Source organism: Ctenopharyngodon idella, chromosome 8 (genome assembly GCF_019924925.1).
Source record: "Ctenopharyngodon idella isolate HZGC_01 chromosome 8, HZGC01, whole genome shotgun sequence".
In the NCBI taxonomy this organism is placed as follows: Eukaryota; Metazoa; Chordata; class Actinopteri; order Cypriniformes; family Xenocyprididae; genus Ctenopharyngodon; species Ctenopharyngodon idella.
The window spans coordinates 29,657,707-29,670,407 of NC_067227.1; the positions used below are offsets into that span (position 1 = coordinate 29,657,707).

Below are 12,701 nucleotides of genomic sequence, written 5' to 3' on the forward strand. Positions count from 1 at the left end.
CCATAAGACGTGAAGCATCAGCAGGAAGAATGGGTAAATTTTGGGATCCTGACACTCAGTATGCCTCAGTAAGCCTACGTGTGCAGTAAACATTTTGTCACTGTTAAGTCAAATATCCAAATGTCAGTTTTATATATTATATTTCCTGTCGCTGATTACGTTACCCTCCAGTGGGCGCAGTTCTCATAGTAATATGACATGTCGCGGTCGTCTCAATTGCCTGTATCCACTTTTTAGTCCTTAAACGCTTGTTTTTTGGGTCGACAGCTTATAAAAACTTCTGGGTTTTTGGTTCTGTTTTTTTTTAGCTTGTTTTCTGTACACCTTGTCACATAGCAGCTTTTAGACATTGTCCTGTTTCTTGTTATAAGTCAGAAATGACAAGGAGGCAGCCTCAGGCAATACAAAGTCAATGGAGATGGTTGGATTGTTTTCCCCCCGGTGGGCGTGGTTTTCAGATTATGACACGTGTCGCTCTGTCTCTATAAGTTTTGCCTCTTTGTCGCCATCTCTGTTTGAAACCTGCAATTGCAGTTATTTGCAGAATTATCATCTTTACGTGGGTTGTGCATCGGCACACTTTTTAGGAGAATCGCTTAACTCATATAAAATCAAACCGTACAAATTATTATTATTGTTATAATTTGTTCTCAAATTGTTAATGTTAACAACATCAGCATTGCATGACTGTGTATTTAGTGTGTATTAGCGTTACCTGTAGATTTCAGTTTCTGTACAGTCTAATCTCTAACGTTAATTTGTCATACCATACAATCCGCCATGAAAATGATAAGTTTAATTATTGCAGCTGCTGTGAGAAAAGGCTATAAATGATCTATCACCTGCAGCATCCTCACATGATATAGCCTACTAGCTGGGACTCATTCTTTATGTAAACAGACGTGACGTAATGACGCAACGATGAATGGCGGCATGCTCGAATTTCCCGCAGAAACCCACCAGTACCACTCGAATTAGAAAACATTCATATGTACTTGCTCAAAAATTGATTTTGGATCATTTTAAACTAAAAAAAGTTACGGACTGCAGCTTTAAATATAGGAAGTTGCGGAAGGACATATCAATGGGCTCATCTCAACTCAATTTGACCTTTTTTGTAACATTTTATTGTGCAAGCTGATATTCTTGATCTGTTTCCTGAAAGAGAAAGACTGCAAATTTTAAATGCATATTGTTATTTTTGTCAACCTTGAAGAAGATGATCTCAAAGCTAATAGACATTGACTAAAAGCCACAAAACAATTCTGATTTCATTTGGTCTTTAAAGAAATGCATAACAGAGGTGATAGTAAATTATAGCTGAGAAGATGAGCATGATCACAGCTAGATACTTCATAGTGAGATATCAGGTTCCAGCTATAGCTCCTCTTCCTGTCACTCCTTCTCCACTGAGACTCTAAACATCTTCACTTCGCTCTACAACCATCTGTCATGTAGACGCTCCATTCATGCATGCTTTATCCTGCTGCATATTACATGCAGCAATATCTGTTTTTAGTCCATGATTATATTTGAAAGGTAAACTCGGAATGCACTACGGACAAACATTCAGCTGCTTTCATGCGATTGTGAGCGCTTTGAGTCTATCTTTATCAACCTGAATATGTGTATTTAGTTCAGTCATTAGATCCCTTCCTCCAGCTCAGCAAGAACACATTTTTCAACCACTGATAACCTGCTTCTGTTAGCCCTGGATGGATAAAGATTTGTCTTTTCCTTGTTTGTTCTTTCCTGTATAGGAAGAATACAGCTTAATTTGAAATTCTGGTGTTAAAAAAAGGACCAATTTTTTTCCCTCACAATAATGCATATCACTTGTTCAGCTAATTCCCTCCAGGCAAGCTCTCAACCAAATGTTTGCAAGATGACAGTCACTCTTGAGGAAGTGCTTTAATGGGAATTCTTTCATGGACAGCTTCCTTCGCAACACCAGAGCAAAGTTAGATTTACTTGGCAGAACTTTGCCATTTTCTAGAGATTGTTCTTCTGTTTTCAAACTATATTGAACTACGAGGCCACACCAGTACTGTGAAGCACTAAACACATTCTGTATTTAATCGCAACAAGAAAAGTCATTTGCAACTCATTTAACTTCAATATTGTGACATATTTCAAAATTAAATTGAATATTCTGCATATAATAAAATAGGGTGGGGCTTGATTTTATTTTTCAGGTTTTGACTGGATAGAGAAAAGTACTATATTAAAAAAAAAAGGTATTATATTACTGGTTAATATTATTTGTACATTTACAAAATACATTTACAAAAATAATTTCTTTAGAATAATATGCACTAATAAATTGTATACAAAATGTTTTTTAATTAAACAAAAGAGTTTATATTTTTATGTTGTCTGTAAGGATATACACTATTGTTCAAAGGTTTGGGGTCAGTAAGATTTTTTTGTTTCTTTTTTTGAAAGAAATGAATACTGTTATTCAGCATTAAATGACAATAATTTGAACATAATGTAACATAATGTTACAAAATATTTCTATTTCAAATAAATGTTGTTCTTTTGGACTAAAAAAATACTGAATAATGTACAATGGGTTCCACAAAAATATTAAGCAACTTTTTTTTTTAGCATTGATGATAAATAATGTTTCTTGAACAGTAAATCAGCATATTTGAATGATTTCTGAAGGATCATGTGACACTGAAGACTGGAGTAATGATGCTGAAAATTCAGCTTTGATCACAGGAATAAATTACATTTTAAAATATATTAGAATAGTTATTTTTAACTGTAATAATATTTCACAATATTACTGTTTTTACTCGCAATTCTGAGAAAAAAACATCAGTTTAATTTGACATTTAATTTGTGGGTAAAGTTTTCAAATATCCAAGGGTAGACCCATGTCAATATGCACAACACTTGTGCTCAAACCTGATGAGTCTGTGAGGCAAAACTAAAGCTCTCTATGGGGTTTAGTTTGGACCTTTGAACATCTTTTGGCATTCAGCCTAATTTCATTTCTGATGCCAGTCAGGTCTCATCTTCAGTGATTCTGATCTAGTGTGTCAACTCACCATTGAAGTTGACGGCGCGGATGTAGCTAAGCAGCAAACGTCCCTCCACTGGGTCCATTTTATCACAAACACCTGTGGCTCCCGGACACAGATCCTGGTGCATGTTGTGCAAAGCATGAGCCATGGCATACACCGCATCAATTACAAACTGGACCTTGCCCTCTTGCTCGTAATGAGAATCGCGATTGATCCGTTCTTCTCCTGAAAGAAGAGATAAAGGCAATTTGAAATGAACACAGTGAGACAGCAAAGTGATGAATGAAAAGAGTTAGAGTAGATGAACAATAAGTAAGACAGAAGACATTAAAGACCTTTTAAGGTCACCTGTCATTGCTCCAAACATCAGTTAACTTGCAAACGGCTATCAGGAGCTCTCACCTGTGCATTTCTTCTTTTCTGGGTCGATCTTGATACCTGGACGTGTCAGTTTGCACCTAAAGTCGTCCTCCCAGAATTCAGCGAACCAGATATTCCTGCGATTGTTCTCCAGGGATCGAGTGATGAAGTACTGGTCAAACCCTGATTGAAAAGGAGAAAAATTACCAATTTTATGTTTATAGTAGAATTAAGTAGAGTAGAATTAAGCACAATTGTAAGATACACTACCTTTCAAAAGTCAGGGGTCGATTTTTTTATGTTTTTGAAAGAAGTCTCTCTTGTTAAAGGATTAGTTCACTTCAGAATTAAAATTTCCTCATAATTTACTCACCCCCATGTCATCTAAGATATCTATGTCTTTCTTTCTTCTTTCAAAGAAAAGAAATTAAGGTTTTTGAGGAAAACATTCCAGGATTTTTCTCCATATATTGGACTTCACTGGGGTACAACGGGTTGAAGTTCCAAATGTCAGTTTCAGTGCAGCTTCAAAGGGCTCTACACGATCCCAGACGAGGAATAAGGGTCTTTTTCAGCGAAACGATCAGTCATCTTCTTAAAAAAAATAAAAATTTATATACTTTTTAACCACAGATGCTCGTCTTGCACGGCTGTGCGATGTGCCACGCATTATGTAATCACATTGGAAAGGTCATCTCATTTTCTCCTCCAACTTCAAAATCGTCCGACATTGTTGTTTTACCTTTTTTTATAAAGGGCGTTTGACTTAGTCTTTGCATGTTCGCTTTGTAGACACTGGATCGGTACTTCCGCCTACGTCACACATGACCTTTACAACGTGATTACGTAATGTGTGGCGCATCACAGAGCAAGACGATCATTTGTGGTTAAAAAGTATATAAAATCTTATTTTTTTTTAAGAAACTGACCGATCGTTTCGCTAGATTAGACGCTTATTCCTCGTCTGGGATCATGTAGACCCCTTTGAAGCTGCACTGAAACTGACATTTGAACCTTCAACCTGTTGAACCCCAGTGAAGTCCACTATATGGAGAAAAATCCTGGAATGTTTTTCTCAAAAACCTTAATTTCTTTTTGACTGAAAAAAGAAAGACATGAACATCTTGGATGACATGGGGGTGAGTAAATTATCAGGAAATTTTAATTCTGAAGTGAACTGATCCTTTAATAGCATTTATTTATAATGGAAATCTTTTGTAAAATGTCTGTACTGTCACCTTTGATCAAGTCAATGTATCCTTGCTGAATAAAAGTGTCAATTTCTTTAAAAAAATCAATCTTACAGACCCCATACTTTTGAATGGTAGTATACATGGCAGAAATAGAAGTTGCAACCAACTTTACTACCATATTGTGACATAATGCTAAGTGAAATAGCTAACGAACAACAAAGAAATGTAGGACGGGACTTGATTTTATCCTTCAATTGTTGATTGTATTGTGAAAAGTGAGTGTTGCATATTGGATTAAAGGCAAATCGGCCTTGAATACATCACAGAAATGAAGTGAGCATATCACAGGAAGAGCAATTTTCTTATAAAAAAATTTATAAATGCACAAATGAATCGTTCACAATAAAATCAGTAACATTTATTTATTTTGGCGACTTAAAAGATGATATAAATATATAAATATTATATTTCAAACCTTCAATAGATGCTCTCTTGGGCAGAATGGTGACCGCACCCTCAGCCACTTCCTCCTGATCCAGGATCGGAGAGCTCTTGGCACCCCAGCTGTCTGATCCCACAAACTTAAAATGACCAGTCAAATTGGACTTCCTCGCGGCCTCCAGGACCTGCCTGGACAAGCAACAGCACAATTATACTGTTTATACTGAAAATTATTTACAAAATATAATGTGGGAACCATCAACATGAAACACCGTTAACAACCCACTGCACTTCTGTTATGTACACAATGTTCTTTTGTGTTTCAGTGTGTTGTCAAATTACTTTTTAAACCTGTCTATGTTTAACATTACTCAGAATTACCTTTTTATAGCTCTTTTCACAATACATATGGTTTCAAAGCAGCTTTACAGAAAATGCTTGTAATAATGTTACAGTTGGGAAGTATTCTGTTATCAGCCACAGATGAGTGTGTCAAAGCAATGTTCATATGCCAGTAATACACAGCTATTAAAAATAATACGTTATGTGGTTAGTTAACATCAAGTATTCAGTTAAGCAGACACAACGCACATGTTGGGCAGCCACTTGTGATCGTAATGATTACAACATAAGGATAATATTTTGCATTTTATGTTGATCCAAAGTTGGCATCATCTGAAGTCTTTACAAAGGCTGGAACCAAATTGGAGCTGACGCAATAAAATGAATAATTGTCAATGAGATTACTGCATCCCTTAAACATCTTAACTGCCAATGACCATTTCTTAAATTATTACATTTGCACACAAAATGTAATTTGTTCGTAAATGTGGAATACTGTATTGTATTGTTCAAATTTCAAAGCACACATACATACACAAATGTTAAAGGGGTGGTTGATTATGATTTCACTTTTATAACTTTAGTTAGTGTGTAATGTTGCTGTTTGAGCATAAACAACATCTGCAAAGTTACAACGCTCAAAGTTCAATGCAAAAGAAGATATTTTCTTTTGCAGAATTCTCTGTTTAAGGACTACAACAAACGGCTGGTAGGGACGACAGCAAGGTTCTTCTCGGGTTACTGACATCACTAACCCTAAAATTTACATAAACCCCGCCCCCGAGAACACACAACAAAGAGGGTGGGGCCATGTTGGGCTGCTTTAGAGAAGAGGAAGAGTTGTTGTAGTAGAGTGTTGTTATTTTATTCGTCATTTTATGCCGGACTGCTTCACAAACGAGGGTCAATTCAACACTGGATTTGCACAAAAGATTAACATGACATCACATGCTAGTCGATGAGTTGAATCAACTCCACAGCAACTACTTAAATTTATCCACTAACCATTCAGAAACATCCAGTTTCTTTCTAAAAGTTGTAACTTCTTCCTGAGTCTCTCCATCAGTGTCCAACTCCGGTTTGAACAATGTAAGGCTGAACACCGTTACTGACAATCCTCATTTTGGCTGCGTGAGATTCTCCAGCTTTGTTGTTGTTGAGCAACCGAAGCGGGAGCTGTTAAAGCTCCGCCCTCTTCTGGAAAGGGGGCTGGGAGAAGCAGCTCATTTTTATTTAAAGGGACACATACAAGCTATAATAAATGATCTGTGGGGTATTTTGAGCTGAAACTTCACAGACACATTCTGGGGACACCAGAGACTTATATTACATCTTGTAAAAGGAGCATTATAGGACCCCTTTAATGTAATGTATAAATGTATAAAAGTCTCTAAATGAAAAGACCTTTATGAAATTCAAATATCTCAAATTATTAGTTAGAGTGGCTCTTAACCAAGTTATTATGAATTAAGCTATTCAGTTATGCATTTGAAGACGTGGTTGACAATTCACGCAGAGTGAGCGACAGCTTGTGTTCACAGGAGTGCTTTAATGAGGGGGAAACTTCATCTGCATAGATGTTCTCTACCTCATAAGCCTGTCAAAAAGCATCAATAACGAGCCATATGGATTAGAGACTGAGATACCCAAACACAGAGTGGCAAACTGTCACCTGTGAGTGCTGACAGTGAGAGCAAAGTATTGTCTACACTGGGTGAGTTTGTTTGGTACTTCTGAATTTGCAAGGTCAAACATGGAAAAAGCTAAAAGGTCAAAAAGCTAAAATATGAAAAGGTCGTCTCAGCTCAGAGATAAAATGATACAGACAGCTTATTTTGGATTTGACACTATTGCACCTTCTAAGATGATATTTGCCAGGGAGCTTTAGCACTTCATGGGTGAAGGTTGACACTCCTGAGATGCCCAAAGAGCAACATAAAATCACAGCAGATACACATCACAAAAATATTTTGAAGAATGTTGGTAACTTTACTGTTCTGGTTCCCATTGACTTCCATTGTATTTTTTGTCCATACAATGGAAGTCAGTAGGAACTGAATTTTTTTTTTTTTTTTATACCAACATTCTTGAAAAATCTTCTACGTTTCACAGAAAAAAAGAAAGTCATACAGGTTTGGAATGACATGAGGGTGAATAAATGATGACAAGATTCATTTTTTGGTGAACTATCCCTTTAAGTTGATATTATTATTCTTTGTAAATTAAAATGCTCTTGATGTTTCATTATCGGTTCTTCAGATCAGTTTATTGGTGTCTGAGTTCTTTAAATAACCAATAAATAGATTATTTTCTAAGGAACTAAAGAATAAAAACAAGAATAAGAAGTTAAAAGAACAATAAGAAGAGAATAAACATTCTGTGGGGAAATTAAAAAGGTTCTATTATGACATCATTCTATAGAACCTTTACTGGTTTTAATTAGATTCTTTATTTTTAAGAACTTCAACATATTTGTATAGACCTAATGTGCCAGAGAAACAAGCGGGCAGCCATCTTTAGAATTTTGTGTTCATCGATGTCGAGGAGTAATTAGCTGGTGAAGTGGATTTTCTTATTGTAGAGTTAACAACAGTTATTATGAGCATTGTAATGTTTGAAGCGGATGTCATAACAAATGTCTGTAGACCAGGAAGATTTTGAAACGAGCGTTTCATTCATAAATCCGTAAGATCTTACCTTCATGCTGTGGAAATACAAATCGCTGAAAAAGGGCGGAGCTACTTAAGGTCTATTTGAATGCAATTTTGATTTCACATTAGCATGCATTTACATGTGTTTCAGAAATGTGTCAGAACACAATTCATAACACAATGCATGTACACGTTGCATTCGGAGTGTTAAGGTGCATCCAAAGCTGTCTTCTTCTACTGTATTGTTTTCTTTCAGGTCAATTGCTGCCATTACATTCTCAACCCTTTGAAGAGAATCATGCTGAGCAAGTATGTTTAGTTAAACTGTTGACATGTTTATAGCTAGCTATCTGAATCAAAACACATTTAATGGCACAGACATTCGAAGGGAACTCTATCACCCCCTACTTAGATTTGTTACTGTACAGTACCATGTATCAGGATCATGCACTAGCAATGTGTTGACAAATCATGCATGTTTCTGGCCTAAGTCTGTGGCCATTGTTCACTCCTCTGGTTCGTTGGTCAGCAGCCAACTCTATTTACATGCATACAGGAGCATGTGTGATGCATTGCATATCAAAAGCGAAGTATCCCATATTGTCTTATCAGTACATCAAAGGACATTTCCTCTAATTGCACATACTTTGCATTTAGTATTTGGTTTATTTTACAAATCTCCCCTAAATGTCACAAATACTAAAAGTTAGTTCAATCATATCAAATAATCCACATGTGCCCTTGTTACCAGTCAACCATTATCAAATCTGTGACAACATTAGTCTGCTGCACCGCGACAGATGGAACGAACAGTTTGTTCCAGACAGAATCATTAAAAAAAAACTATGGAAAAAGCCACTGTTACACTCCTTTTATGCATCTATTAAAAACAAAATATCCAGATTCTAAATAAATATGCGACAATGCTTGTAAACACTTATAAACCCAGCAAATATCAGGGTTAAATACAACATGAACAAGTCAACATGAAATCAAAATTGACCCTCCTTACTTTCTTAACACTCCTTCCTGGTCATCAGTGCACATTATTGTAGTAATAATAATAATAATTATTTTATATATATATATATATATATATATATATAAATCAAAATCTGCCTCTCAAATGACTTTTTATTTTCCAGCTGACATCATCAAGTTCTCTTATCTCTTCACGCCTTCCCACCAACATCCTGTCAAACAGTGAAAACGTTTAATAAAGAACTGCAATGGGTTGTTAACGTTGCTTCACGTTGACGTTTCTCTGTTGTAAAAAAATATGGGAAAAAAGAAAGAAAGAAGAAATGAATGTGCAATTCTAGCATGCAAACTCTCTTGTAAGTTTAAAAGCAGAAACTTTAAGCACTTACTTTACATGAATTTTTCCGTAAGTTCAAGTTGAAATCTTCCTTTTGAGATTGATGCATGTTTGTTTGTAAAATGCTTTGGCTAATTTTATGATACTTTCGAATACAAATTTTAATGTTTACATCCATTCCACAGATTTTCTCTCAAAAAAAACAATGCAGAAAATGCAGAAATAATTAATAATTAAATAAAATTTAATTCGTAATTTTTTTTGTTACAGGTAGGTAGTTGAGATTTTAATGGCATGTCAACAGCTGAGGCTATTCTCATGGCAAGAGTTCAATGGTTAGTTCGACCAAAAATGAAAAAGTATTCTTGTCGCTTCATAAAATTAAAGATGAACCACTGCAGTCACATGGACTATTTTAATGATGTCTTTAGTACCTCTGGACCTTGAAAGTGTCTATTGCTGTCTATGGACGAGTCATATACCTCTCAGATTTCATTAAAAATATCTTCATTTGTGTTCCGAAGATTAACGAAGGTCTTACGGGTGTGGAACGACATGAGGGTGAGCAATTAATGACAGAATTTTCATTTTTGGGTGAACTAACCCTTTAATTTTCTACCAGTTACATAAAAAAATAAATAAATAAATAAAAATGATTAAAATTATTTTCGATAAACAGCATACCACAGATGCAGCTGATAGAATTCAAGTTGTATTTAACCCAGATTATTCCTATAAGGCCTTGCTGATCAAACATACATTAAGCTATGATTCACTTACTTGATGTCATCCTCATGGGCGAAGATGATGACTCCTCGAGCATTGGGGGTCTCCATTAGTCTCTTAATGATCTTGTCAAACTCTCCTGGTTTGGGCTCTCGTGGGATCTTCATGGACTGAGCAATGCACAGACCTCCTTTGTCAAAGTGAGAGAGAGATAGACACCGATACTGAAATTTTTCTCTCCTAAAATGTGACTCACTTTCTATTTATATTAATGACCGCCATGAATTTCTGGCAGCAGATGGGTACAAATGCATGCAGCTGTCTCAGTCATGCTCCTCTTTGGAACTTTTTGAAAGATTGCATATTAATGGAAAGTCCAATCTGGATCATTCTATAGACCTTATGCGCCAGAGAAACAAGCGTGCAGCCATCTATAGAATTATGTGTTTGAACTTCTGTTTTTGAGGTAGCTCTGTATATTTCTATGACATCGCTGTTGAAAAGTAATAAGCTGGTGAAGCTGGTGAGCTGGTGAGCATTGTAAGGTTTGAAGCAGATATCATATATGTCAGTAGACCGGAAAGATTTTAAAATGAGTGTTTCATTCATAAATCCGTAAGATCTTACCTTCATTCTGTGGAAATACAAACCGGAAGACAGAATACAACGAGCGCAGCGCTGAAAAGGGGCGGAGCTACATAAGGTCTATATTGCTGCAGTGTGTTTTACATCGATAGACTCTCAAGCACCCAGAATTCAAAGCTTGATGACAGTATGGATACTGTACCTGCCTCTCGAGAGATCTGAACGAAGGCATCTACTCCACTTTCACCGTAATTCCCCTCTGATGCTAAAGTGGACACATAGTTCCAGCCCAGGGCTTTCACGATGTCCACCATAGCTTGGGCCTGGTAGGAGTCTGGTGGTACCACACGAGAGAAGAAGTCATAGCGGTTATTGTCGCTCAGCTCTGGTGCTGTGGAGGCGTAACTGATCTGGGGGATCTGGAAGAAAAAAGAGAGGAGATTTAAATTCATTTGTTAAAGCAAGCATCTTGCTAACTCCCCTGGGGGGAGGGGGGGACATTTTCTTAATCTGTGTTTTTGTCCTGATTTCTAGTAGAAATATCAAAACATCCTTAAATCAAGATAAATAGATATGAGATGATTGTGACTTAACTTCAAAGAGCATTAAGTTTTTTTTGTTTTTTTTAACCGTACTGGCAATTATTTCTTGTTTTAAGCACAAGCCTCACACAATATTGTATGCTTAAAACAAGAAAATGCTCAAAAAATAATTAAAAATAATCTTAATTCAAAAATTAACTGTTCAAGAGTTGGTGAGCATAAGAGACTTCTTTCAAAAACATTAACAAATCTTAACATGCATTTATTTGATCTATTACTACAGTAAAAACAGTGATGTTGTGAAATATTGTTGTGATTTAAAATAACTTTTTTATTTTAATATATTTTAAAATGTAATTTATTCCTGTGATGCAAAGCTGAATTTTCACCATCATTATTTCAGACTTCACTGTCACATGATCCTTCAGAAATCATTCTAATATGCTGATTTGAAGATCAAGAAACATTTCTGATTATCAGTGATGAAAACATCGTGCTGCTTAATATTTTTGTGGAAGCCGTGATACATTTATTTCACGATTCTTTGATAAACAGATCAAAAGAACAATGTTTATTTGAAATAGAAATATTTTATAACATTATAAACATCAAACCCAAAACTTTTGAAGAGTAGTTCATATTCACTAAAAAAACATTTTATCATCTTACACAATTTAGTTTCTCTTGTAAATTTTTCTTGTTTTAAATATAATAAGATATTTTACATGGAAAACAAGATTTAAAGGGATAGTTCACCCAAAAATGAAAATTACCCCATGATTTACTCACCCTCAAGACATCCTAAGTGTATATGACTATCTTCTTTCAGACAAATACAACCGGAGATAGATTTAAAAATATCCTGGCTCTACCAAGCTCAATAATGGCAGTGAAAGGGGCAAAAAATACATCCATCCATCATAAAAATAATCCATATGGCTCCAGGGGGTTAATAAAGGCCTTCTGAAGCAAAGCGATGCATTTGTGTAAGAAAAATATCCATATTTAAAAACTACTTTACTTTAAAAACTAAAATAACTAGCTTCCAACAAACGGCCAGAGTGAGCCAGGAACTTCGATTGTATTAATCTGAAGAAAGTCATATACACCTAGGATGGCTTGAGAGTGAGTAAACCATGGGGTAATTTTCATTTTTGGGTGAACTATCCCTTTAAGATTTTTACAGTGTTCTGGTCATGCTCCTGTTTTCAATGGGGAAAGTCTTAAATTGAAAAAAAAAACAACAACATATGAAATCCCCAGTAAAATGTCTCATAAAGTTGCTGCTTTGGCTCAAATGAGTGTTAGCATAGTACTTCATACTTTCATAGACCACTCAAGCTTTGACAGCAAAATGTGGTAGTGAATTATCTGCACTATTACATCATTTGTCTGAGCAAACGCAGATGCCTGCTGTTGGTTTCATCATGATTGGTTGCATGGCCTCAAATGCGTTTCACCCAGTGACTGATAAACCTAGATCGACTCCGGCTTTTTATAGCAGTGAA

The 12,701-nt window shown here is 35.7% G+C and overlaps 1 protein-coding gene across 3 annotated transcripts in view; it reads right to left on the reverse strand.

The window, feature by feature from the left end:
• The window catches only part of grm6a (glutamate receptor, metabotropic 6a), a 65,721-nt gene that overhangs the window by 24,706 nt on the left and 28,314 nt on the right, over positions 1-12,701 (reverse strand). For 2 of the 3 annotated variants that reach the window (XM_051904372.1, XM_051904370.1), the window contains 5 exons: positions 10,854-11,070; positions 10,121-10,256; positions 5,064-5,218; positions 3,438-3,578; positions 3,060-3,260 (listed from right to left, as the gene is read on the reverse strand). In XM_051904372.1, coding sequence (XP_051760332.1) covers positions 3,060-3,260; positions 3,438-3,578; positions 5,064-5,218; positions 10,121-10,256; positions 10,854-11,070 — 850 coding nt within the window. The remainder of the gene's footprint in view (positions 1-3,059; positions 3,261-3,437; positions 3,579-5,063; positions 5,219-10,120; positions 10,257-10,853; positions 11,071-12,701) is intronic. The other variant, XM_051904371.1, reaches the window with a different exon arrangement.